We start from the raw sequence: 27669 nt of genomic DNA, 5'->3' as shown, positions 1-27669 counted from the left end.
CCAGCGCCAAGCTCTACCTGCCATGATGTCAGGAGGCATCCGTGGGGGGTGGGGGTGGTACTGTCAGTATCTCCAGTTGAACTCTGTCTTTTTGTGCTTTTTCCCCCGAGCTGTCAGTCTGTGATTTTGTATTGCCATGTGCCCCTGCCCCGCTCCTGCCCTACTCCAGCCCCTGTATTACTGAGTACTCCGTCTCTCACCTGTTTCCCATTATTACCTGTTTTGCTGCCACCCGTGTCTCATGGTGCTCCACCTATCATCTGCCTCTCTGTTTACTGCTCAGTGTATTGTGTTTTCACCTGTTTGTTGCCAGATTGTGCCAGTGAATTTTCCTGAGCCTTTCCAGCATTTGTATCTGTACTCTGTCCGTCTGAATATTGACTCTGTCTGTTTCCAGATTCTGGTTTTTGGATTTCTCTGGCTGTTTTGATCTCTGCCTGAACTTTGACGTTGACTTTGTTTAAACCTCAGGATTTGTTACTCAATTAATATCACTGTGTGCACGGTACTGGGCCTGCGATTGGATCCCTGCTCCAGTGCCCTGACAACTAGACAGTATCTGCAGAAAGGGAAAGGGAGTTGACATTTCAGCTCCATTCTGAGAACAGAGATAATGAAGGGTTCTTGACCCTAAGGTTTTAACATTATAGCTTTCTCCACAGACTCTGCTCAACATGTTGCATTTTTTTTTTCAGCACTTTCTGCTTTTAGTCCTGAGTTATGCTTCTCCACGTTTCCCTTTCTGATTGACCTGCCTAACATGTCACTTCACCATATACATTCCACTTTACCCGTATTCTCTAAATGCTTCACAGAGCTGACAGTGGCCTGCACGCTGGCTCAAGGTCATCATCTTCATTCTTCAATTAAACAAAGCCAGAGTCCATTGTGCAAGGTGGACCACACAATTCAGCCTGTTCCTTCATGGCAAAGAGTAACATGTGAAGTAGTTTAAGGCAGTGATTAAACAGGACAGAATTGTACTGCTGTGCTGAAATTAGCAGAAAGCCGCCCATTCTTTCTGCTGCGCTTTCAGTAATTGCCATGTAAAGTACAAGGAAGTAAAACATCTCAGACTTCTAAATGAAATAGAACTTGTCTTGTTAAATGACCTTGTTTTATATTTGGTGCGCTAACTTGTCCTGTCAGGGTGCACAGTATCAGATTCTGAGCACAGACAATAAATATTTAGCAGCTGTGAGCTGACATCTTGGATCGATTCCTGTTAGGAGAGGCTGCATCACAAAGTGGAATCGGTATCTGAGAAATGGGGAGGTAATTCTGCTGCTGCTATCTAGCTTGACCTCTGTACACAGCAGTTTTATTTGCACATGTATCTAAACCGCAGTGCCAGGTATCAAACTCATTTGATAAAGATTTGGCAGGAAGTCTGAGCACTGAGGCAGACTTTAATGCTTTGTGCTTTCCTAGAGCTAGAAACACTCCTATCTGCTGGCAAGAAGCTGAAAAATGAGATATTGGTCCAAACATTAATCACATCTGTAATGACTCAATGGGCGTTTCTTACCAAGGGAACTCAAAAACCAACACAAAGATTAATAGCAAAAGATGAACAAACAGCCCATTTCAATTAGTGGCTGAGGCAGGAGCCTCACACATCCATCCACAATTCTGTCATTGGCTTTTCAGATGCATGTGACTCATAATACATATATTATGATATACCTTGTGCGGAGAATGTAACGGCATAAGAAGCTCGCAGAGGCCTGTTGGGCTGAGGATGAAATGAACAGCAGTGGAAAAGGAGCTGGCATAGAGATTGATAATGTACCACTGTGCTAGAAGTACCAATCTGCTGTGCAGTGGACTGCTAACCTATTTTTCCACATAACACCATCACATTCTGTCATAAACACGGAGATATAGACTACAAAAACATTCCTTTTGGTCCCTCAGTCCACGATATCACCTACCCATTTACACTAATCCTGCATTAATCCCACTTTTTATTCTTCCCCGCATTCTCGTCAACTCCCCCAAATTTCGCAGTGGTGTAGTGGTTAGCGCAACACTTTACAGTATCAGCGACCCAGGTACAATTCCCACCGCTGTCTGTAAAGAGTTTGTACGTTCTCCCCGTGACCGCGTGGGTTTCTTCCGGGTGCTCCAGTTTCCTCCCACGGTCCAAAGTGGGTTGGTTTAACTAGTCATTGTAAATTGTCCCGTGATTAGGCGAGGGTTAAGTCTGGAGACTGCTGGGCAGCACAGCTTGAGTAGCCAGAAGGACCTACACTGCATAAATACATTTTAATATTTATCAATAATTTACAGTGGCCAATTCACTATTGATATTGATTTATTATTGTGACATGTAACAAGGTTCATACACATCAGATCATTGAGGTAGAATACAGTAAAACAATAACAATGCAGAATAAAGTGTAAAAGCTACCAAAAAGTGCAGTCAGGTAAATAATAAACTGCAAGATCATAATGAGGTAGATTATGAGGTCAAGAGTCCATCTTATCATACAAGAGGTCCGTTCAAGAGTCTGATAACAGTGGGATAGAATCTGTCCTTGAGCCTGCTGGTCTGTGTCTTCAGGCTGTTGTATCTTCTGCCCGACGCGAGAGAGTGCGACTGGGGTGGGTGGGGTCTTTGATTTCAACTCAATGACCAGCTCTTTTGTTTTATTGGCATTGAGGAAAAGGCTGTTGTCATGACAACATGTCACTAAATTCTCTATCTCCTTCCTGTACTCCAACTCATTGTTACTTGAGATGTGGCCCATTAGAGTGGTTGACAGATTTAGAGCAGGATCTGGTCATGCAGTCATGAGTGTACAGAAGGCTGAGGATGCAAACTTGTGGAGCGCCAGTGTTGAGAATAATCGTGGCAGAAGTGTTGATGTCTATCCTTATTGACTGCAGTCTGTTGGTCAGGAAGTTAAAGGATTCACTTGCGGAGGGATGCATTAACTCCGAGGGTCTAGAGTTTGCTTGGAATAATAGTAGTGAATGCAGAATTGTAGTCAATAAACAATAGCTAACTTGGTGCCTTTACTGTCCAGTTGCTCCAGAGATGAGTGTAGAGCCAGGGAGGCTGTCTCGAAAGCTGGAGTTGATGTGCGCCATGACCAGCCTCTCAATGCTCTTCATGATAGTCAATATTAGAGTCACTGGGTGATAGCCATTAACAGACATCCCACCCTGCAAGAACTCATTTCAGGGAGGTCTCAATCTCATAGCAGTCTGTGTCAATGAATTTGTGAATTTTGCAAGACATCAGATTCACAAGTGTTTTTGTGAGACAGCTGACTTCTGAATTCTGTCTTAATGTGCCACTTTCACAATAGCTGCTGTCTTGGTTGATGAGCAGGCATAGTTTTTTGCTATATCTGAATCAGGAAACATTTTCCTGAATAGCTTGCCTGTGTGCTTACACACCTGGAATGGCAGGTTATGCTCAGCGATGAAAGATGTAAAGTACACCTCAGCTCTAGTGACCTTCTCTGTCAGACTTTGGTTTTCTGCTGAAAAGAACTGTGAAATACTTGAGCAGCCTTCCCTGCGCTTAGCCTCCCTAATATGCTGTGGTCCCTAAAAGAAATAAAAGCATGAGGTGTATCGTTATTACAGGTGTGCACCGTTTAACATCCATTCGGACAATGTCCAATCACAGATATGTCCGTAGTCTCACACACACACACCCTGCAATAGTCGGGATCAGAACTTACTTTTTTTACATCGAAATGGGGGATTTTAAATGAGTGATTTAGAAGTTCTGTATCTTCAAGTTCAAGTTTATTGTCATCTGGCTGATTGTCCACAAACGAAACAATCTCTGTCCAGACCACGGTGTAGCCACAATCCATATATCACGCACACCACATAAAACAATATATTACCATATTATTTAATAAAGTGTAATTCAAAATGCATATAAAGTGCACAGCACAGGTAAACAGTTCGCTGTCCTAATGACGAGACCTCGGTGGGGGCCGGGTATTTATTAAAATCGGTTTTTCTTCTGAAAACGGCTGCGCTTAAACCCAGCTCATCGCGGGCTTCGATGTACCTGTAAGTGGAAGTGTTTCAGGAAAAAAAACCCAAAGAATTTGCTTGCTGCAAGTGCGTTTTTAAAGATGTCTTAGTGGACGATTTTGGAATTTCGCTCCAATTTAAACCCTGCTCTAATCCCCTTTAAGACGCCAACGCGCCCTGCCCATATAGGACAGCCTCACGTAGTCAGGTTGTCACCGCCAGCCTTGGGAATTTCTTCGCCAGGCTTTTGTACTTCATCACCGACAGTTGTCCGGATTATTTCAGCGTCATTACAGACGGCAGTAACTGAACTGATGGACTATGGAAGAGAGAGAGAGGTCAACTGTAAAGCACACCCACAGGGAAAACTGATAGGTCTACTTAGCACAAAGAGAGATCAAGCAGGATTCATTCATTTTCTTTCTTTCTTTTTTTCCCCTCTCCCTTCCTAAAAAATCGATTTCTGGGATATTGTATATAATTTGTGGGCATCGGGGAGCCGTTATCGATGTGCGGGAGACTCCCGGAACTCCCGGGAGTTAATGTATGTTATGTTGTTTTTCTTGGGTTCTGGGATGATTGTGGTCTTCTTAAAGCAGAAGGAAACTACAGCCAGAAGCAGAGGGAGGTTAAAAATGTCTGCAAATACCCATGTTAGCTGATCCAGACAGGATCTAAGAAGATCTGGACCTGATGCTTTCCATGGCTTCACCCTCCTGAAGACTGAGCCTACATCCACAATGGTTATTGTAGATTCAGATACACTACAGACCTTCATGGTGGGTGGTACCATATCCATTCCCTTCTGTTCAAAATGTGCATGAAATGTGTTAAGTTCAGTGGGAAGGGATGTGCTGTTGTCAACAATGCTGCCAAACTTTGTTTTGTAACCCATTAGAGTATGCAACCCCGGCCACAGCTGGCGGCTGAACTGAGACTCAAGTGCGGACTGGGACTGTCTCTTAGCATCTCTGATAGCTTTGTGGAGGTCTTATCTTGGTTTGCTACCAACCCAATGTACAATTCATCACCTCCCTCTGGTGCTCCTCTCCTTTCCTTTCTTCGATGGTCTTCTGTCCTCTCCTTTCAGATCCCCCTTCTCCGGCCCTGTATCTCTTTCACCTATCCGCTTCCCAGCCCTTTACTTCACCCCTCTCCCCACTTCACCTATCACTTGCCACCTTGTACTTGTTTGTCCCCTCCCCCCATCTTCTTACTCTGACCTCTCCCCTTCCTTTCGCCTGAAGTGGGAATAAACGGGACCTTTTCAGAATGGCAGGCGGTGACTAGTGGGGTACCGCAAGGCTCAGTGCTGGGACCCCAGTTGTTTACAATATATATTAATGACTTGGATGAGGGAATTAAATGCAGCATCTCCAAGTTTGTGGATGACACGAAGCTGGGCGGCAGTGTTAGCTGTGAGGAGGATGCTAAGAGGATGCAGGGTGACTTGGATAGGTTAGGTGAGTGGGCAAATTCATGGCAGATGCAATTTAATGTGGATAAATGTGAAGTTATCCACTTTGGTGGCAAAAACAGGAAAACAGATTATTATCTGAATGGTGGCTGATTAGGAAAAGGGGAGGTGCAACGGGACCTGGGTGTCATTATACACCAGTCATTGAAAGTGGGCATGCAGGTACAGCAGGCGGTGAAAAAGGCAAACGGTATGCTGGCATTTATAGCGAGAGGATTCGAGTACAGGAGCAGGGAGGTACTACTGCAGTTGTACAAGGCCTTGGTGAGACCACACCTGGAGTATTGTGTGCAGTTTTGGTCCCCTAATCTGAGGAAAGACATCTTTGCCATAGAGGGAGTACAAAGAAGGTTCACCAGATTGATTCCTGGGATGGCAGGACTTTCATATGAAGAAAGACTGGATGAACTGGGCTTGTACTCGTTGGAATTTAGAAGATTGAGGGGGGATCTGATTGAAACGTATAAAATCCTAAAGGGATTGGACAGGCTAGATGCAGGAAGATTGTTCCCGATGTTGGGGAAGTCCAGAACGAGGGGCCACAGTTTGAGGGTAGAGGGGAAGCCTTTTAGGACCGAGATTAAGAAAAACTTCTTCACACAGAGTGGTGAATCTGTGGAATTCTCTGCCACAGGAAACAGTTGAGGCCAGTTCATTGGCTATACTTAAGAGGGAGTTAGATATGGCCCTTGCGGCTACGGGGGTCAGGGGGTATGGAGGGAAGGCTGGGGCGGGGTTCTGAGTTGGATGGTCAGCCATGATCATAATAAATGGCAGTGCAGGCTCGAAGGGCCGAATGGCCTACTCCTGCACCTATTTTCTATGTTTCTATGTTTCTATGAAACATCGACTGTTCACTCTTTTCTATGGATGCTCCCTGGCCTGCTGAGTTCCTCCAGCATTTTGTGTGTGTTGCTTTGGATTTCCAGCATCTGCAGATTTTTCTCATGTTTAAGACATGTAAAGTACCACCACATGAACAATGATATGATTATGCTGTCACTCAGCACTATCACAGCCACGGTGATAGTGCATCATGCCATGTGGCACTGCATATTACAGCAAGGCATTGTATGATATCATGCTCATGCACAATAGCAGACAGTATTATATAATACTGCATAATAACATCTCATTATGCCTTCATGTTGTGTCATATAGATCATCTAATTCATTAATATCCATCATTTCAGAGAGAAATATCTTAGCAATGGGAGTTGCCTCTTGCTCCACATATCACTGGTTGGTTAGTTTGACACGTGAGCCTGCTACGGCCTGGAAAAATCCTGACTTATAAATATAAAGGAATCATTATTACCACCACTGGGTTCTAAGAGAAAGCTTGGAAATTATGTTGCTATGTTGAGCCTCCAATATTTTTCCCTAGTATCCACTATTTCATTTGAGTTTCTTGCCAATGTAGAATGGAGGTAACTTGCTGTAAAGAGCAAAAGGTTAATGCAGGCAGGGTACACTTGGACCTTACAGAAACAAGATGCAGCAGTATAATACTTCTGCTCTCTGTTGTTAGAAGTCTGTAGGTTTTTTTTTTACATTTTCCTATGTTGTGGCCCATGTCTTCACCTCCATGGATGATGTTCTGGTTTCCGCACCTACAGTAACAGAACATCAGGACAAGGTCATGCCCAGATTACAGTGATACAGAACTGCAGTGAAGCGGGGAAAATGCTAGCTCCTGCAGAGATCAGTAAAAGGCTGGACAATTGAATAGATGCCCATGGCTTGCATTGACTCAAGAGCGGAACTAACCAGAAACAATCAACTTGGCAGAGCTCAGTTCTGTTGACTTATTAAGGGTGATGATGATGACAACGACGTCGACTCAGACCTGAGAGGCCAGCATCGGGCATTTTCATGCCTTACAAGGCGCGGTTCGAAAGGCTGCGTGGGGCGCCATTCCTCGCACAGGAAGGCATATTAAGGTTGATTCCATACCAATCTACCAATGTGCTGTAACTACTGTGAATTATTGCAAGCAAAGACTAGCTGGAACTGGTCTCCAAAATGCACTGACTTTGAATGGCACCATAATTCAGAGAAGTCTCTGAGTCCTCATTTTTATGCACCCCACATGAAGTCTGTCACCTTACATATATTACCTTCAGGTCATGAACACCTAATCACTTTTGCTTCCAAAATACTGACACCAAGAATGTAAAATTATGCTTACATTGAAACAGAAGCACTAAGCATGACCTTCCCGGTCAAGAAATTCCACAATCATTTATGTGGTTGAAAATTCAGCTTGCTGACAGATTACAAAAATCTCTTGATCACAGTAGGGTTTACACATTCCCAGGACCATGAAAATACTACCATGCTACCTCAACTGTCATACAGAAATCACACAGGATGTGACCATGATGGTGTATTACACATTGGGTATTTACTGTATACATACCAAAGCAAAGCAGTGAGGCAGTGCTATGAGAAAAAAAATGGGACCTTGGTCTTTCAATAATTTTGAATTTAACCCTGCTGGACTGATTCATCTTCCTGAGATGTTGTGGACAAATCATACTCTTATCTGTGGAGTTTCAGAGAAATAACCCCTCTGAAGATCAGGAAATATCTGAGTTGTGCAATTGTGTCTGGTGTTATGGGTTTCCATAGTGTGGGCTTACCAACATTTAACCTGTGGGGTAAGTTCTGATTGAACTCACCAATTCCCCCACCCCCACCTTCTTTCTCCTCTCCTTCCCTCCCAGTCCCAATGAGGTCTCTGGCTGAAATATTCATTTCCTTTGATAGATGCTGCCTAATCTGCTGAATTCCCCCAGCATTTTGCGTGGGCTGCTCAATATCCTAGAGGGCACATTTAATAGAGCTGTTAGGGAGGTTTAAGCTAATTTGGCAGGGGTATGGGAACCAGAGTGATAGGGCTGAGGAAGGGGAAAACAGAAATAAATCAAAGATAGCCTGCAACAGAGATGATAGAGAGGACAGGCAGGACATCAGATATAATCACAGCCAGTGGGATGAGTTACAGAGCAATAGAGATGTGGTGCAGTTAAAACAGAAAGCAACCAATACTGGACTGAAAGTGTTATATTTGAATGCACGCAGCATAAGAAATAAAATGGACGATCTAGAAATTCAGCTACAGATTGGCAAGTGTGACGTTGTGGCCATCTCTGAAACTTTAGAAATTCAGCTACAGATTGGCAAGTGTGACGTTGTGGCCATCTCTGAAACTTGGCTAAAGGATGGCTACCATTGGGAGCCAAACGTCCTAGGATATACGGTGTATCAGAAAGATAGGTTAGTAGACCGAGGGGGTGGTGTGGTCCTGTGTATAAGAAATAATATTAAATCATTGGAAAGAGATGACATAGGATTGGAAGGTGTAGAATCTCTATGGGTTGAGTTAAGAAATGGCAAGGGTAAAAGGACCCTAATGGCAGTTGTATACAGGCCTCCAAACAGCAGCCGGGATGTGAATTACAAATTACAGCAGGAGATAGAAAAGGCATGTCAGAAAGGCAATGTCATGATAATTGTTGGGGATTTTAACATGAGTGGTTTGGGAAAACCAGATCAGTACTGGACCTCAAGAGAAAGAATTTGTAGAATGTCTAAGGGATGGCTTTTTAGAACAGCTCGTTGTTGAGCCCACTAGGGGTTTGGCTGTGTTGGATTGGGTGTTGTGCAATGATCCAGAAGTGAGGAGAGAGCTTAAGGTTAAGAAACCCTTAGGAAACAGTGATCACAATATGACCAAGTTCGCATTGAAATTTGAGAGGGAAAAAATAAAATCCAATGTGTCAGTATTTCAGTGGAATAAAGGAAATTACAATGGCATGAGAGGGGAACTGGCTGAAGTTGACTGGAAAGGGACATTTGCAGGAAGGACAGCAAAGCAGCAATGGCTGGAGTTTCTGTGAAAAATGAGGGAAGTGCAAGACAGATAGATTCCAAATAAGAAGAAATTTTCAAAGGGAAGAAGGGCACTACCATGGCTGACAAGTGAAGTCAGAGCCAAAATAAAAGCAAGAGAGAGGGCATACAAGGAAGCCAAAGCTAGTGGGAAGATAGAGGATTGGGAAGCTTTTAAAAACTTGCAGAAGGAAACTAAGAAGGTCATTTGGAAGAAAAAGATGAATTATGAGAGGAAGCTAGCGACTAATATCAAAGAATATACTAAAAGTTTTTTTAAGTATATAAAGGGTAAAAGAGTCAAAGGTAAATATAGGACCAATACAAAATGACGCTGGAGATATTTTAATGAGAGATGCAGAGATGAGAGGAAATGAATGCGTATTTTGCATCAGTCTTCACAGTGGAGGACATCTGCAGTATACTGGACATTCCAGAGTGTCAGGGAAGTGAAGTTTGTGCAGTGAAAATTACAACTGAGAAGGTGCTCAGGAAGCATAATGGTCTGAGGGTGGATAAGTCTCCTGGCCTGATGGAATGCACCCTTGGGTTCTGAAGGAAGTAGCTGGAGAGATTGCAGAGGCATTAACAATGATCTTTCAAGAATTGATAGATTCCGACATTGTACTGGATGACTGGAAAATTGCAAGTGTTACTACGCTATTTAAGAAGGGTGAGAGGCAGCAGAAAGGAAACTATAGACCTGTTAGCCTGACATCAGTGGTTGGGAAGTTGTTGGAATTGATTGTTAGTGATGAGATTATGGAGTACCTGGAGGCACATGACAAGATAGGCCAAAGCCAGCATGGTTTCCTGAAAGGAAAATCCTGCCTGATTAACCTACTGCAATTTTTTTGAGGAAATTACCGGCAGGGTAGACAAAGGAGATGCAGTAGACGTAGTGTACTTGGATTTTCAGAAGGCCTCTGACAAGGTGCCGCACATGAGGCTGCTTAGCAAGATAAGATCCCATGAAATTACAGGGGAGTTACTAGCGTGGGTGGAGCATTGGCTGATCGGCAGAAAACAGTGGGAATAAAGGGATCCTATTCCAGCTGGCTGCCAGTTACAAGTGGAGTTCTACAGGGTTCGGTGTTGGGCTACTGCTTTTTACGATGTATGTCAATGATTTCGACTACGGTATTAATGGATTTGTGGCTAAATTTGCCGATGATACAGATAGGTGGAGGAGCAGGTAGTGTTGAGGAAACAGAGATCCTGCAGAGAGACTTAGATAGTTTAGTGGAATGGGCAAAGAAGTGGCAAATGAAATACAATGTTGGAAAGTGTATGGTCATGCACTTATGTGGAGGAAATAAATGGGCAGACTATTATTTAGATGGGGAGAGAATTCAAAATGCAGAGATGCAAAGGGACTTGGGAGTCCTTGTGCAAGATACCCTAAAGGTTAACCTCCAGGTTGAGTCGGTTGTGAAGAAGACGAATGCAATGTTGGCATTCATTTCTAGAGGTATAGAATGAAAGAGCAGGGATGTGTTGTTGAGGCTCTATAAGGCACTCGTGAGACCACACTTGGAGCATTGTGTGCAGTTTTGGGCTCCTTATTTTAAAAAGGATATACTGACATTGGAGAGGGTTCAGAGAAGATTCACGAGAATAATTCCAGGAATGAAAGGGTTACTGTATGAGGAACGCCTGGCAGCTCTTGGGCTGTATTCCCTGGAGTTCAGGAGAATGAGGGGGGGATCTTATAGAAATATTCCGAATGTTAAAAGGCCTGAACAGATTAGATATGGCAAAGTTATTTCCCATGGTAGGGGATTCTAGGACAAGAGGGCAAAACTTCAGGATTGAAGGACGTCCATTTAGAACTGAGATGCGGAGAAATTACTTTAGTCAGAGGGTGGTAAATCTGTGGAATTTGTTGCCAGAGGCGACTTTGGAGGCCAAGTCAATGGGTGTATTTAAGGCAGAGATAGATAGGTTCTTGATTAGCCAAGGCATCAAAGGGTATGGGGTGAAAGCAGGGGAGTGGGGATGACTGGAAGAATTGGATCAGCCCATGATTGAATGGTGGAGCTGGCTCGATGGGCTGAATGGCCCACTTCTGCTCCTATATTTTATGGTCTTAAGATTTCCAGCATCTGCAGAATCTCACATCTGGGTGCAAGATCACAATGAGATAGATTGTGAGGTCTGTCCATGAAAGATAATAGCTATGCTTTAGGTTTGCCAAAATATGGCAAACAAATAAGCTCTCTAACAATGCAGCCAGACCATATTTATTGACATTTTTTATTTTTGATTGGAAAATATAACTGCTCTTTCTACAGAAAAAAGATTCTGAAGAATCAGGCAATGCCTTACTGACACACCAAATGACAGAAAATGTCATATGTTATTAGTCTCACACTTTTTGAAGATTATACTCATACTGACACAAAATGCAGAAGACAGGTTCTTAAAGATTAGTGCTGGTAAAACTATCAGATCAGCAAAGTAGAAAATAATTTCAACAGAACAATCAACCTTAAATAACATTGTTTTCAAACTAATTCAAAGACAGACAATGTTGTTTTATTTATACGTGTTAGACACATTTACAAAGTTCAAGTAAAGCAACTCAATTACAAGCTTCCTATTTGAACAACTACACAGAATGCACATGTGGGAGTCTTATCCACATCTCTATATGCTCGGGGCATCCTGAGGCTTAAATTAGATGGACACAAAGTGAACCTTCATGGCACCAATGTTTGATTTTAATTTCTGTCATTTATCCTGAACTGAGAATGCAGCCAAAATTGAGGTGGCAAGGGCATTCATCTTCCCTGGGGGAGAGAGTTCATTTGAGTGTATTGCAACACAGGACACTCACTTTGGCCCCCAAATGAATTTTTATCTCATCTTCTCATGAACATTGAAACAAATTATTACAATCTTATTATTCTGGAGCTACAAAATATTCTCAGAAAAAGTTGAGCAAGTATGTAGCAATTTAGGCAATTTCACTTGCCACTAAAAATAGTAACAACTATGCCAAATCCAATAGATTGATAGTGAGATGGGGAGGAGGAAACAATTCTTTATTGAGTAATTTCAATTGCTGACAGGAAAATACAATGAGTGTGTAAAGTGTGTAGCAGCCTTCTCATCACCCCCACCCAATATAACCTAGTCTGCACTCTATCACTGTTAAGGCTCAGCGTGAGATTGGTTACTTGGTTGGGTACATGAGTGGAAAGCCATGACAGCAGAAACTCAGTATTGTTTAAATGACATCTGCTCCTTTTGCAAATGTCGATGAAGTATCTGGTCTTTGACAAGTGTAAACAATAGCATATTTGCAAACCAGTTGACACTTCATCCAATCTAGATCAACTTTAAATTTAGAAATAACCAAAAAAAACAACAGATTGGCAGCCTGTTTTGCACTTGCTCCATTACCACCACTGTTCAATTTTGCATCATATGTGTTTCCTTTGATGCAAGAAAGTTAGGAGGCAAAATCCATATCATTGAATTGAATAAGAAATCAAAAAAAAAGTCTTCAAGATGATCTCACATGGTAATTAGACCGCAAGTGGATGCTGCTACATTATGCAATGCCACCAATGGAATTGAACAAACTACTGGTCCCATACATCTAAAGGCTGATTTATACTTCTGCGTCAACTCGATGCCGTAGCCTACACAAGTGGCCTATGCGCGTTGTGAGCATTTATACTTGTGCGTTGGTGTGTCTGCGTCGCTCTGCAATTTGGGCACATCGCGCATGCGCACACACCTGCCCACGCAAGGCTTCATGGTCATGGTGGTCCTTCTCGGGGTAAACAAGTTTAAAGCCAGCGTCTTTTTCTGTAAAAGCGCAATGTGTCCATAATTTCGGAGGTCTGTAAAGCTTTATGGAAAGCATTGCAGCCAGAGTTCCTTCCCTGCCCTTCAGTCGCCCAATGGGAAGCTATTGCAGCGTAGGAGGAAATGCGATACTACCAAGCAGACCAATCACAGTTGTTGTAGTCTGTGTTGCCGCGACACACAGTTACATTTTGGGAGAGGTGCGCGTCAGGCTACGGCGTAGGGATCTGTGTAGGCTCTGCGCAGGGTGCACGGCGACGCCATACCTATGGTGTCGATTTGACGCAGAAGTATAAATCAGTCTTGAGTCACATTACTTTCCTTGATCAAGATGCTAAATCTGCCCCACTGCCTAAGCCACAAAACATATATTAACTACCACCATGCACACTCACCCACCTCACCTGCTCAAATAAAGTGATTCCAACATGCAGGACATTATTAAAAGAACAACAGTGGGGTTCCAACTGTCCCAAGTCACAGCACTGAGCAATAGATATGCTGATGTCACAACCCACACACCATATCACCTTGCACCTTGACTGTGCCGCATATTACTGAGGAAGAAACAGGTAATAGGACATCAGTTTTGTATAATGGCATTGGTCTAGTTTGGATTTAATTGTGACTCTTTAAAGAAATATCAACAGTTTTGGGTATCTGCAGGGCACAGAGGACAACTTTCACAAACATTTCTCATGTGCTCACTCTGATTAAACATTGAAGTAAAGTGTATCCATGAATGAGTCCTTGATATTCAAATAAAGGCTATATACTTGGTTTAATGCTGTGGCCATCTCAATGCTCTGGAAATGTCATCACTTGAATGCTACAATTTAGTTCTGAGAAGTTGACAAAGCAGAAGACTGACTATTGATAATTTGCACGAGATCTTTTCAATCTCATATCAATGAAAGAGGAAGGAAGATAATAAAGAAAAATGGGTTTAAACCAAGATTGTTCACTAGCAGTACATCCATACCCTGTTTACTATTCCCTCTTACATTGGGCTCATTTTATGGTAAGACAAAATGTTTGTCCTAATTTGATCTTGTTCACAGCGGACTTTAAAAAATAAATTTTTTAATGAACATGTACAGAAGGCCTCCAAAAGCAGTAAGGGTGACCACAGCAAACAACCTTACTGCTAAAAAATCCATAGAGTCTTCAAACTGAGAGTGCAGTTTGCAAACCTGCCGGTATGTACTGGCAGGATCCCCAGAGTTATCGATCACATGGGTCGCCAGCTTGCACTTCTGTTCCAATGGCATCTGAACACTGATGCGCCGCTCTGCTTCAGCCTGGATTAGGTTATTTCTCTTCATCAATCGGGTCAGCTGGGCCTGGGGGTCACTATGGGACACAAAACAATTGTTTCTGTATATACAGCCAACTGTACACTCTTTCTTTCTTTTCTTTTTAAATCTTTTTATTGAGTAAGTATACAAAAAAGGTAAGCCATATAAACATTAATACAATGTTAAAGTATAATAAAATTCCAAAAGATAACAATACCAAAAAGAAAATACTACAATGTAATTTAAGCATAAGAAACCAAGATAACATAATAGTATACTAGATTTTATATATATCAATGGAAAAAAAAAAGAAAAAAAAACCCCAAAAAAAAACCCACCGTGCAACTAACTAAAAGCAAAGCAAAGCAATGGGCTAACTTGAAACCAAACAGAGTTAAACTTAAAATCACGTCCTCAATCCCGACCTCCATTAAAACAGTGAAGAAAAAACAAGAAGGGTAAATATTACATTAAATGAAAATATCGAATAAAAGGTCCCCAAATCTGTTCAAATTTAAATGAAGAATCATAAAGGTTACTTCTAATTTTCTCCAGATTCAAACATAAAATCGTCTGAGAAAACCAAAAAAAGGTAGTTGGAGCATTAAGCTCTTTCCAATGTTGTAAAATACATCTTTTCGCCATTAAAGTAAGAAATGCAATCATTCTACGGGCTGAAGGGGAAAGATTACTAGAAATTTTAGGTAGTCCAAAGATAGCAGTAATAGGGTGAGGAGAGATATCTATATTTAATACCTTAGAAATAATATTGAAAATATCTCTCCAAAAAGTTTCCAAAGTAGGGCAAGACCAAAACATATGAGTTAAAGAGGCTATCTGCCCCGAACATCTATCACAGAAAGGATTAATATGCGAGTAAAAACGCGCTAACTTATCTTTGGACATATGTGCTCTATGAACCACTTTAAATTGAATTAGGGAATGTTTAGCACAAATAGAGGAAGTATTAACTAATTGTAAAATCTGCCCCCAATCATCCACAGAAATGGTAAGCCCCAATTCCTGTTCCCAATCTACCCTAATCTTATCAAATGGAACTTTCCTAAGTTTCATAATAATATTATAAATCATAGCCGATGCACCTTTCTGACATGGATTAAGGTTAATTATCGAATCTAAAATATATATAGGAGGAAGCATTGGAAAGGAAGAAAGTATAGTACTTAGGAAATTTCTAACTTGTAAATATCTAAAAAAATGTATTCTTGATAAGTTATATTTATTAGATAATTGTTCAAAAGACATAAGGGAACCATCTAAAAATAAATCCAAAAACCGTAAAATACCCTTAGTCTTCCAAGTTTGAAAAGCGCGATCCGTAAAAGAGGGAGGAAAAAATATGTTACCTAAAATAGGAATCGCTAACCCGAATTGATTAAGATCAAAAAATTTTCTGAATTGAAACCAAATGCGCAAAGCATATTTAACTATCGGGTTAGAGACCTGCTTAAGACGTTTCGAATCAAAAGGAAGAGAGGAACCTAAAATAGAACCAAGTGTATAACCCTGAACAGATTGTAATTCCAATGCTACCCATTTAGGAATAGATAGTATGTCCCGGTCAAGTAACCAAAATTTCATATGTCGAATATTAATAGCCCAATAATAAAATCTAAAGTTAGGTAATGCTAAACCTCCATCTCTCTTAGCTTTCTGTAAATGTATTTTACCCAGTCTCGGATTCTTATTCTGCCAAATAAATGAAGAAATTTTAGAGTCAACTTTATCAAAAAAATATTTAGGAACGAAAATTGGTAATGCCTGAAACACATATAAAAATTTTGGCAAAAAAAACATCTTAACTGCATTAATACGACCAATCAAAGTTAAATATAAGGGAAACCATTTAGATGAAAGTTGAGTAATATGGTCTATTAATGGTAAAAAGTTAGTCTTAAATAAATCTTTATGTTTACAAGTAATTTTAATCCCAAGATATGAAAAGTAATTATTAATCAATTTAAATGGAAATTTATAATATAAGGGAAGATGTTTATTAATCGGAAAAAGTTCACTCTTACTAAGATTTAATTTATAACCTGAGAAAAGACCAAATTGTGCTAATAACTCTAAAACAGCAGGAATGGATCTCTCAGGATTAGAAATATATAAAAGTAAATCATCAGCATAGAGTGATAACTTATGGGACTTTAATCCCCGAGTTATCCCAGTAATATTTGAAGATTCTCGAATAGCAATTGCAAGAGGTTCTAATGCAATATCAAATAATAGGGGACTAAGAGGACAGCCTTGTCGAGTACCACGAAAGAGAGGAAAAAAAGGTGAGTTTAAGGAGTTAGTACGAACCGAGGCTACAGGGGAGTGATATAACAGTTTAATCCAGGATATAAATTTCAAGCTAAAATTAAACATTTCAAGCACCTTAAATAAATAAGGCCATTCTACTCTATCAAAAGCTTTCTCGGCATCTAAAGAAATAACACACTCAGGAACATTTTGTGAGGGAGTATAAACGATATTTAACAATGTACGAATATTATAAAAAGAGTAACGACCTTTAATAAAACCCGTTTGGTCTTCCGAAATAATAGAAGGAAGTACTTTTTCTAGTCTATTTGCTAATAACTTAGAAAAAACTTTAGAATCAACATTTAATAAAGATATTGGTCTATAAGATGCACATTGAGCAGGGTCTTTATCCTTCTTTAGTATTAAAGAAATTGATGCTCTATTAAAAGATTCCGGAAGTTTACCAAGTTTCAAAGAAGCCTCAAAAACCTTATAGAGCCAAGGAATCAATAAAGAAGCAAAACATTTATAAAATTCAACGGTAAACCCATCAGGGCCAGGAGCTTTCCCCAGATTCATAGAAAAAATAACATTCTTAATCTCATCCATTGTAATGGAAGTATCTAATAAAGAAGACATATCCTGTGAAATCAGAGGGAAGTCTAACTTATCTAAAAAATCATTCATATATTTAGAATCTCGAGGAGACTCTGATTGATATAAAGAAGAATAAAAATCACAAAAGGTTTGATTAATCCCCACATGATCCAATATCAATCGATCATTTTGGTTATAAATCTGATTGATTTGAGATTTAACATAATTAGATTTCAATTGATTAGCCAGCAGCTTGCCAATTTTATCACTGTGAACATAAAAATCACTTCTTGTTTTCTTTAATTGGTTTACAATCGAGGACGAGAGTAGTAAACTGTGTTCCATTTGAAGTTCAGTTCTTTGTTTGTATAGCTCCTCAGAAGGAGCCATAACATATTTCTTATCAATTTCTTTAATCTTGTCCACAATTACCATCTCCTCCTGCTTCTGTTTCTTCCTCAAAGCAACGGAATACGAAATAATCTGACCCCGAATATAGGCTTTAAAAGTGTCCCAAAGAGTGTTAACCGAAATATCTTCTGTATGGTTAATTGTAAAAAAAAGCTCAATCTGTTCATTCATAAAATTAACAAAGTCCGAGTCCTGAAGCAACAGCGAATTAAAACGCCATTGTCTATTGTTTGGTATATTGGCCATAATTTTAATAGAAAGCTTAAGTGGAGCATGATCCGAAATGGTTATAGAATCATAATCACATTTAATCACTGAAGGAATGAGACGAGAATCAATGAAAAAATAATCAATTCTTGAATAGGAATGATGAACATGTGAAAAGAAGGAAAAATCTTTTTCCTGAGGATGCAGAAAACGCCAAATGTCCGTCGACCCAGAATCAGAAAGGAAAAAATTAATCAAATTTGCAGATTTATTAGGTAAAGTCCGTAAAGGAGCCGAACGGTCCAAAGCTGGAGATAAACAGGTATTAAGATCTCCGCCCCAAATCAATGAAAACTCGTTCAAATTCGGAAACTGATCAAACAATGATTTATAAAATTCCGGACAATCCATATTAGGAGCATAAACATTAACCAAAACTACTTTTTTATTAAATAATAAACCACTAACCAATAAAAATCTACCATTCGGATCAGAGATAATATCCTGTTGTATAAAAGTAACTGAGGAGTCTATAAAAATAGAGACGCCTCAAATCTTAGCATTGGAGTTCGAATGAAATTGTTGTCCCTTCCAAAATTTGAAAAAACGTAGTCTGTCCCCCCTCCGTACATGGGTCTCTTGTAAAAATAAAATTTGTGCTTTAAGTCTCCGGAACACTTTAAAAACTTTTTTCCTTTTAATAGGATGATTAAGACCATTAGTATTCCAGGAGACAAAATTAATAATAGACTCCATAAATCCTAAAGTCAACCCATAACAAGGAGGATTGACAATAGGCGCGACCCACAAACCCGGAGAGGAAACAGAACATACAAAAGATACCGGGGAAAAGGACGCAACCAATACTTCAATAATGTATATAGCCCAAAGAGAAACAAACTAAAACGTGAAGCCCCTCCCACCGCCCCCCACCCCAGGACCCCAAGGCGAAATCTAAAGCAGACCCGCCAGAAAGAAGCAAGCGCTAAAACTACCCCCATGACTTCCGGTATACGCTCCCTAAAAAAAAGGTATAAATATGAAAAGGATCAGCTAATTGTAAAACAGTAAAAAAAATAAGTAAAAAAAAGTTAGCTCAATTAAAATACACACAGAACAGAACAAAAGCCGGAAAGTATATATTAAAAAAAAACCACAATAAACCTCAAACTCATGAATAGACACAGCAACAAAAAAAATAGGATTATTAACATAAAATGATTATAAAAAGCAAAACAGAATAAAATTTAAAAAAACTACAAAATTTAAGGCCGCACAGGAAATACGTAAGATGACAAAAGGGAAGTAACCACCCAGAATCCCCTGGGAAAAGAAAGAAATGACGCAGTTAAAAAGAAAGTTTAGCAGCCATATTAAGAAATCGAAAGTAAACTTTTCTGCCCAAATAGGGCACAGAAAAGTTAAAACCAACCAATTCACAGCCTCCGATCAACGGAGAAAATTAAAAAAAGGCAATTAAGATGTTGAAGATGAAAGTTGATCCAGATAACTCTGGGCATCCGATGGAGAATCAAAAAAACGAAGAGCTCCATCTAACATGCGAATCCTTAGACGTGCAGGGTACAGCAGCGCTGGTCTTAAATCCATCTTATAGAATTCCGACATCACGGATCTGTAACGGACCCGTTGGTCCCAGATTGGTTTACTGAAATCTTCCACGAATCGGAACTTAAGATCCGAAAAATCAATGAAACCTTTAGATCGAGCGAATCGAAACAGTCTCTCCTTGTCTTGAAAGTAAAGAAAACGTAAGATAACATGCCTAGGTCTATCTGACCTAGACGAGTATGATGGGATTCTGTGAACACGATCCAGTAGCGGTGGTTGGTCAGGAAATACAGTAGGGAATGCATCTTTTAAAAGTTGGGAGAAATATTTCATAGGGTTGTTAGCTTCCACGGCTTCCCTGACGCCAATCATTCGTAAATTCTGCCGTCGCATTCTAGATTCCAAGTCAGAGTTTTTAAAAGTCAAAAAGTCAAGTTTCTTCTTCATTACATTAATTGTTTCTTCGACTTTCCCCATCTTAAGCTCACTTTGTTGCGCGGATTTTTGAAGACCAGATATAGCCGACTGATGTTCCGCAATACATGTTTGCATCTTATCAATTAAATCGGCAATTTTCTGGAACTTAGTTGAGATTTCCATATGAATCAGGTCTTTAACAGAGCCCATAATTTCTGTACGAATCATCTCCCTAACAGAGGTTGAAATTTCCCTCTGAATTAACTCCGATATAGCTTTCAAAGTCACCGGTGATTCAGTCGGAGGGAGATCCGTAGCTTTCGGTTTAACCGGAGGTTTACCATCCTTGCCGTCTTTCCCGTTCTTAGACATAGCCGATCTCAGTATCATCCAATTGTCAGAGAATTCAGTTTAATTCAAAGTATTGTAAAAATTGATGCCTTAATAGTTAATTAAAGTATAGCTGACCATAGAGAGAAAAAACTCAGAGGTAATGGAGCGAGTCAAGAACGCGACTTCACTCCATGAGCGCTACCGGAAGTCTCAACTGTACACTCTTACGAGACTTCTCCAATAAAAAATTAAATGAGAAGACTAAAATTTTTATGCAACAACCTGGAGGAGGAGGAGGAGGATTTGTTGAAAAGTAATTTTCAGAAAATAACTCTGAAATTATTTTCAGAATTGAGGAGCTGCACATTAGCCTAGTAGTTAGCATAACATGTTACAGCGTCAGTGATCAGTGCTCAATTCCTGCAACTGTCTGTAAGGAGCTTGTACACTCTCCCTGTGACCATGTGGGTTTACTCCAGCTGCTCCAGTTTCCTCCCACGTTCCACAGATGTATGGGTTAAGGTTAGTGAGTTGAAAGCATGCTACGTTGGCGCCAGAAGCATGGCGACATATGCAGATCCTTGGACTGTGTTGGTTGTTGGCGCAAATGATACAAATGACTGTATGTTTCCATGTACATGTGACAAATAAAGCTAATCTTTGAAATCTTTAATCTATTTATAATCAAATGATGCATGCAAAGACAACTGTAGAGCTATGGAGAAATTCAGACAAGCGGAATTAAGTGGCTAAAGCAAAAAAAAAAATGCTTGTATGATGGTTCAAGTGGTCTCCTGTGTGTTATCATTCTACTACCACCACAGCTTCACTGAACTCTGAATACATCAGGTGCCCCAGTTACCCAATAGATATATCTAAATGGTTTCCTGCTTAAGTATAGAGTAGGAAGTAGCCAGACACAACAGGTGTCAACACTTCAGTATTAGAGTGATGGAAACAGGCCCTTCAGCCCAACTGGCCCATGCCAACTGTGCTGTGAAACAAGCTGGTCCCTTCTGCTCACATTTGGCCATGGCCATCTAAACCTCCCCTATGGATGTACTTATCTACATGTTCTTTTTGAAATGTTGTTAATGTGCACATCTCAACCACCATTTCTGGCAGCTCATTCCAATACACACCACACTTTGTGTGAAGCTGCCCTGATGTCCCTTTTAAATTTCTTGCCTCTGATCTTAAACCTAAACCATCTTGTTTTCTCCTGGAAAAAGACTACGTGCTTTTACCTTGTCTACGTCCCTCATGATCTTATATACGTCTATTAGGTCATTCCTCAATCTCCTACATTGCAGGGAATAAAGTGCTGGTGTACACAACTTCTCCTTTTACATCCTGGTAAATCTTTTCCACATTCTTTCAAGTTTAATAACATCTTTCCTCTAATGAAGTGACTATAACCGTAAACAATACTCCAGGTGTGGCATCACCAACATCTTATAACTGCAACATTATTATATATGGCAATGAACTGTGCTGGTCATTAACACAATGCACCTCACTGTATGTTTTGATGTATATGTGACAAATAAAGCTAATCTAATCTAACATAACTTGCCAGTTCCTATTCTCAGTGCCCTGACTGGAGGCGGCCAGGGCACTACCCAATCTACATGTGACACCATTTACAGTGAACTATGCATTTGTATTCACAGGTCCCTCTGTTCTACAACACTCCCCAGGCCCCTACCATTCGCTGTACAAGCCCTACCCTAGTTTAATCACCTAAAAAGCAAAACTTCACATTACATGGGTTGAAAGCTATTTTCTAAACCTCAGCCCACATACCCAGCTGATCAAGATGCCCCTATGATTTTTCATAACCTTCTTCATAATCTACAACACCCTATTTTAGTATCATCCACAGGTTTACTAACCATTCACATCCAAATCATTTCTATAAATTACAAAGCAAGCACACACACACACACACACACACTCACTCTGACGCAGCCCTCCTGTTTGAGAAATGATCCTCAAACATCAACCTCTGCTTTCTAGCATTGAGCCACTATCTCCCCTTGGCTCCCATGCCATCTCCTGGTCAAAGGCCTTGCTCAAGTCCATAAACATCCACTGCCGTACCTTCATCTACCCTCTTAATTAACTCCTCAAAGAACATTCCACATAATGCTGATTGTCTTGAATCAGACCCTGCCTCGCCAAATGTTGGCCGATCCTATTCCTCAGAATCTCCTCCAGCATCTAATGTCAGACTCACTGGCCTGCAGTTTCTTGACTTGCTCTTGCTATCCTTTTTAAACAGTGGTATCACTCTCCAGTGAGGCAACACTGGAACCTCACCTGTAGCTGGAGGCGAAGCAAAAATTCTCTGCAAAGGCCTGCACAATTTCTTCTTTAGTTTTCCCACAAAGTTCAAAAATCACCAGATCAGACCTTGGGGATTTATCTACGTTCATGGATTTTAAGACCCCCAATACCTCTTCCCTAACTTGTACATGGTCCAAGCCAACATCACTCACACCTCTCCCCCATTTCCTTAGCTTCCATTGTTTTCTACATAGTTAAAACTGAAGAGAAATATTCTCTTGGTGAGACTAGTGTAAGTCTAGGGGACCGCTTTGTTGAGCACCTCTGCTCTATCTGCCAAAAGCAGAATTTCCCCCGGCCAACCATTTTAATTCCTATCCCCATTTCTGTTGTGACGTGTCAGTCCGTGGCTTCCTCCTTTGCCATTAAGAGGCGACTTTCAGGGTGGATGTGAAACACCTATTCCATCCAGGTAGCCCCCAACCTGATACCATGACATCGATTTTTCCTTCTGGTAAAATTTCACCCCACCTTCTCTCTTCTATTCCCCACTCTAGCCTCTTACCTATTCTCACCTAACACCTCCCCTGGGTCATTTCCTTCTTCCCTTTCTCCTATGAACCACTCTCCTCTATCAGATTCCTTCTTCTCCAGCCTTTTCTTTCCTACCCACCTGGCTTCACCTATCACCTTCTAGCCATCCTCCTTCCCCCCGCTTCCTTTCCAGTCCCGAAATATTTGTTAATTTACATAGACACTATCTGATTTGCTCAGTCCCTCCAATATTGTGTTGCTAGAGAAATATTAATTTTGAAAAAAAAATCACACTCATTTCTTTTGGTTTCACATACATGGCCATGCTTATCGTCGAGGGAACTATTCTCTTTCTAGCTGCTCTTTTACACTTGATCTACCTAGATACTGATTGTGGATGATCAGCCATGATCACAGTGAAAGGTGGTGCTGGCACGAAGGGCCGAATGGCCTACTCCTGCACCTATTGTCTATTGAGAATCTTTTGGGAGTCTTCCTCACCTTCTCTGCCAGATCTTTCTCATGTCCTCCTCCCCCACCAAGCTTCCCTCTGGTAAACGTGGCAGCCTTTCCCTTCACCCTAACAGGAAGATGCAGACCCTAAACTCTTCACACCACACTTTCCCTGCAAGCAACCTTGCCTAATCAACAACTGAAAGCTCACACCTAATGGCTCTAAAATTTGCTCTTCCCCAGGTCAGGACCTAAGCTTGTGAACAGATGCACCCTTCTCCATAACTATTTTATGGAGAATTATGGTCACTAATTTATGGTCAGTTGCTCACTGACAGCTCTTCCACCACTTGCCCTGGGAAGAGGCCCAGTGTTGTACCCTGTCTCACAAGTCCCTCTATATATTGATAAAGCAAACTTCCTTGGGATACATTTCACAAATTAGTTATAGAGGGAAACATATACCAAGCAAAGCAACTTCCTCTGCTGCAGGTTCCTAGGCCACAAATTCTTAGCTGATTCATTTGATTTCTTCCAAGAGGAAAACATCCAGAAAATTCAGCTTCTAGATAATTGCACGGAAAATGGTACATTTGACACAATACTGGAATACTGATAATTCTCACAGTATTGCAAGAGTCAGTCCACAAACAATGCAATAAATCAGGAGCAAAACAGAAAAAGCAATTCCCCCCCCCCAGACAAGATTTGTTTCTGAACCAACAATTGCCCTCAATTTCTTTTTCTCCCAAAGTGCAAAGGAGATGCAAGAGTGGTTGCCAGTTGTCTATGTAGTCCTATACCTGAAGAAACTTTGTTTGAAACAGCTAAAATCTCTCCAAAGTCAGGATAGCATGCCAATCCCACCAGCTCCCTTTCCCCCAGCTTCCACCCTGAATTAAAACTCTTGTTCTCAGTTACAGGAACTACCAGACCAAAAGTGAGGAACAGCAAGGTAATTTATCCAAATAGTTAAATGGAGGTGGGGATCATAAGGAATTCAATATTGTTTAAATCTATGATCAATGAACAAAGTTCCATTTTACCAGATGTTTCTATTACACTAAAGGCAGAAAATGCTGGAAAAATTCAAGAGGTCAGGAAACAGAAACAGTATTAACGTTTCAGGTCAAAGTGTCCTCAGTCTTGATTAGGGGTCTTTGACCTGAAACGCAACAGCTTCTTATTGTCCAGCCTGCAGCACTCTCTACTTTTATTTCAGGTATCCAGTATCTGCAACTTTTTTTGGTCCCCAATTCCTACTGGACCCCTTGCCTCTATACCAAATGAATCAGAGAACCTTAGTAAGTGCAAACAATGCAGATAGCTATCAATATCAAGACATTTGGCTTAACATAAACTTACCAGTAAACAACTATAGTATGCTTCATAAATTTAGCCATCTTATTTGTTTCAAACAAGAGTGGGACATCAAGAATAACATATCGATACCCTGCAGAGATTTTAAAAAGAAGTTATACTTACGTATTGCACTAATTAAAATGAATCAATTTGTCAATTGAATGTCATCAGATAAGTGTTGCTTACTCTGCAGATTACATTTCTATGACATGGGCAATCATATTCTCATGACCATGAATGTTCTTGGCAAATTTTTCCTACAGAAGTGGTTTGCCATAGCCCTCTTCAAGACCCAGCCATCATCAATACTCTTCAGATTGTCTGCCTGGCGTCAGTGGTCGTATAACCAGGAGTTGTGATGTGCACTAGCTGCTCATACGACCATCCACCACCTGCTCCCATGGCTTTAAGGAATTTCATTGCACTCTGAAGTATACTACAATAAACTAATCCAAATCTAAAATCAAAATTGGCTGGTAGATGGAAACTGGTTAAAATATGGCCTTTTCCACATTAGAACTATAGGTTCAAAATTGTTAATAGGTTACAAGTATCTTCTACCTCTCTCTCTGCTACCAATTCTTATTGCCCATAATCTCCAATAACATTTAATTCAATGGAATTCTCCTGCCACTGAATCACCCAGTTTGAAGAAGCTAGAGAGTACCCCAGAAATAAGGTAATATCTACTGAAGTGGATAACAGAATGCAGGTGCTTTGGAATCGGACCGCTGAATGGTAGTGAGTACATGTTGAGTAAGTGTGATGACTTGCAATTGCTTCTGATAATGCAGCACTCTTCCAGTCATCGGAGCATCAAGCTATTCTCAGGTCTTTGGAGTGAGACTTGAAGCCACAACCTTTTGAGTTGAAGATAAGAGTGCTATGAAATTATCTATAGTTGATAATGTGGACAACATTTGCTGACACTGTACAAGTCTACATAATCTAGGTTGTAGCATTATACAACACTTGGGAGCAAGATGTGTAACTGAATACATTGGCGAGACCCATAAGTCAAACCGACAAGTTATGCTAGGGCAGATCTAGTAGTTTGAATGATAGCAGGTTTCCCCACCACTGCCAGAGTAGATAAACTCATGCCAGTCACACTTCCAGTTATTATAGTGAAAAACTAAACTGATTTCTAGTTGTGTTTAATACATACAAGTCGTAAACTTGCAACATATGTTGTGATCACATTGTGATTGTGATCTCCTGCAGTTATGATGTCCAAAAGGTATACAATAATTTTCCAAACAATAGACCATAGACCATAAGACAAAGGAGCAGAAGTCGGCCATTCGGCCCATCGAGTCTGCTCCGCCACTTTACATTCTCCTTAATTGCCCCTGGCTTTTGCTGTCACTTCTTTGAGATGACATGGCTACAGGTGTGGGGGAGGGGGTGGGGAAAGAGGGTTAGAGAATAACTTATAATGATGAAGAAGAATTGTGGCTGAAGCAGAGATGCCAGATATTGCCTGTTTTACTGTCTGGCATTTTCTAGCCCTCAAAGGAAGAAACAAAATATACATATTTATTCTTATGTATTTTACAGTATAAACTTAATGCAAAGTTAAAATGTTGTTAACAGCTCACCACTTACCTTGAATAAAATATATAAAAACTTGTTTGAGCAAGGCTTTGTGGATTGCCGGATGAGTGATGGAATTCAGGAGCAGCCGTTTCTGCCTGTTGGAGAAAATGATGCTGCCCAGTTTCTCCCTGTTGATGGTTCTGTCCTCCAGCAGGATCTCCTCACCAAAGGAACGCACTATTGCCCAGTACACAGGGGAGTCCAACTCAACAACTTACAGGAAATAAACACAGAACAAACCCATCATCTTAGAGGGACATGCATTTATAAATACAAATAACTCAACAGATATTGCCAGTATTTTAAATCTGCACTAGGCTCCTATAATTCATCTTTATCTGATTCCAAGACGACAATTTTTTATTTTTCTCTCTTTTATTTATTCAATTTCAACTTTAACACATTTTTTCACCTCAGATTTTTTTACTCCTTCAGACTCTTGCATTCTAACCACTCTATGCAGAAAGGCATTTCTCCTAAATTGCTTTTCAGATTTTCTAGTAACAGTTTTGTACTTCTGTACCCCTCATACTCCTCTCACTCTCAAGTTTCTATATTTACCATACAAATCCTTCCATAACGTACAGGCCTATTTCAGTTATCCCTTTGAGAATAGCACCTCAGCTTGTTAAGCTTTCCTAAAACATTAAACTTTTTGGTTCTATAAAATTTAATTTTGCACCTACCCTTGCCACTCTATTCTCTGCATAACAATATGGGAATTAAATATATACAGTAGTCCATCTAATCTAAACAATGTTTCTAAACATTTAATACAAAATCTCAGCTTCACAGTTCTCACTTGGCAAATAAACTAAAGTGTTTTGCTTGTATATTTCTTGTCAATCTGCTTTCCTATATATAGCGGCTTGGGCAGCAATACATTCATAAATTTCTGGTCTACCTTCTTCCAGCTGAAACTGATTTAAAACATTACATTTCTCAATCAATCACTCTTCAAGATTACCTATGAAAACTTAAATATAGCTCAAAAATCTGTATGCCAATTTAAGTTTACAGGCCTACATAAATCAGAAGTAAAAATAAGTGCATTTAACTCTTTTCCCCTGATCCTCCCTCAAGTGTGGAATATCACCATAACACGTAGCAGCAGAATTAGGCCATTTGGCC

The 27669-nt window shown here is 40.4% G+C and overlaps 1 protein-coding gene across 5 annotated transcripts in view; it reads right to left on the bottom strand.

Annotated features, from left to right (window-relative positions):
- dcakd (dephospho-CoA kinase domain containing) overlaps window positions 1-27669 on the bottom strand; it is a 73358-nt gene that overhangs the window by 28711 nt on the left and 16978 nt on the right. For 3 of the 5 annotated variants that reach the window (XM_063037764.1, XM_063037766.1, XM_063037765.1), the window contains 4 exons: window positions 26548-26751; window positions 24943-25030; window positions 14392-14551; window positions 2910-3561 (listed from right to left, as the gene is read on the bottom strand). In XM_063037764.1, the coding sequence (XP_062893834.1) occupies window positions 3295-3561; window positions 14392-14551; window positions 24943-25030; window positions 26548-26751 (719 nt within the window). In that variant the 3' untranslated portion in view covers window positions 2910-3294. Of the gene's footprint in view, window positions 1-2909; window positions 3562-11631; window positions 14552-24942; window positions 25031-26547; window positions 26752-27669 lie in introns of those variants that run through there. The other 2 variants (XR_010016563.1, XM_063037767.1) reach the window with 2 other exon arrangements.

The sequence above is a fragment of the Mobula hypostoma genome, chromosome X1 (assembly GCF_963921235.1).
Source record: "Mobula hypostoma chromosome X1, sMobHyp1.1, whole genome shotgun sequence".
NCBI lineage: Eukaryota > Metazoa > Chordata > Chondrichthyes > Myliobatiformes > Myliobatidae > Mobula > Mobula hypostoma.
The sequence above is the reverse complement of the archived record's forward strand: the minus strand, read 5'-3'. Positions and strand labels throughout refer to the sequence as shown.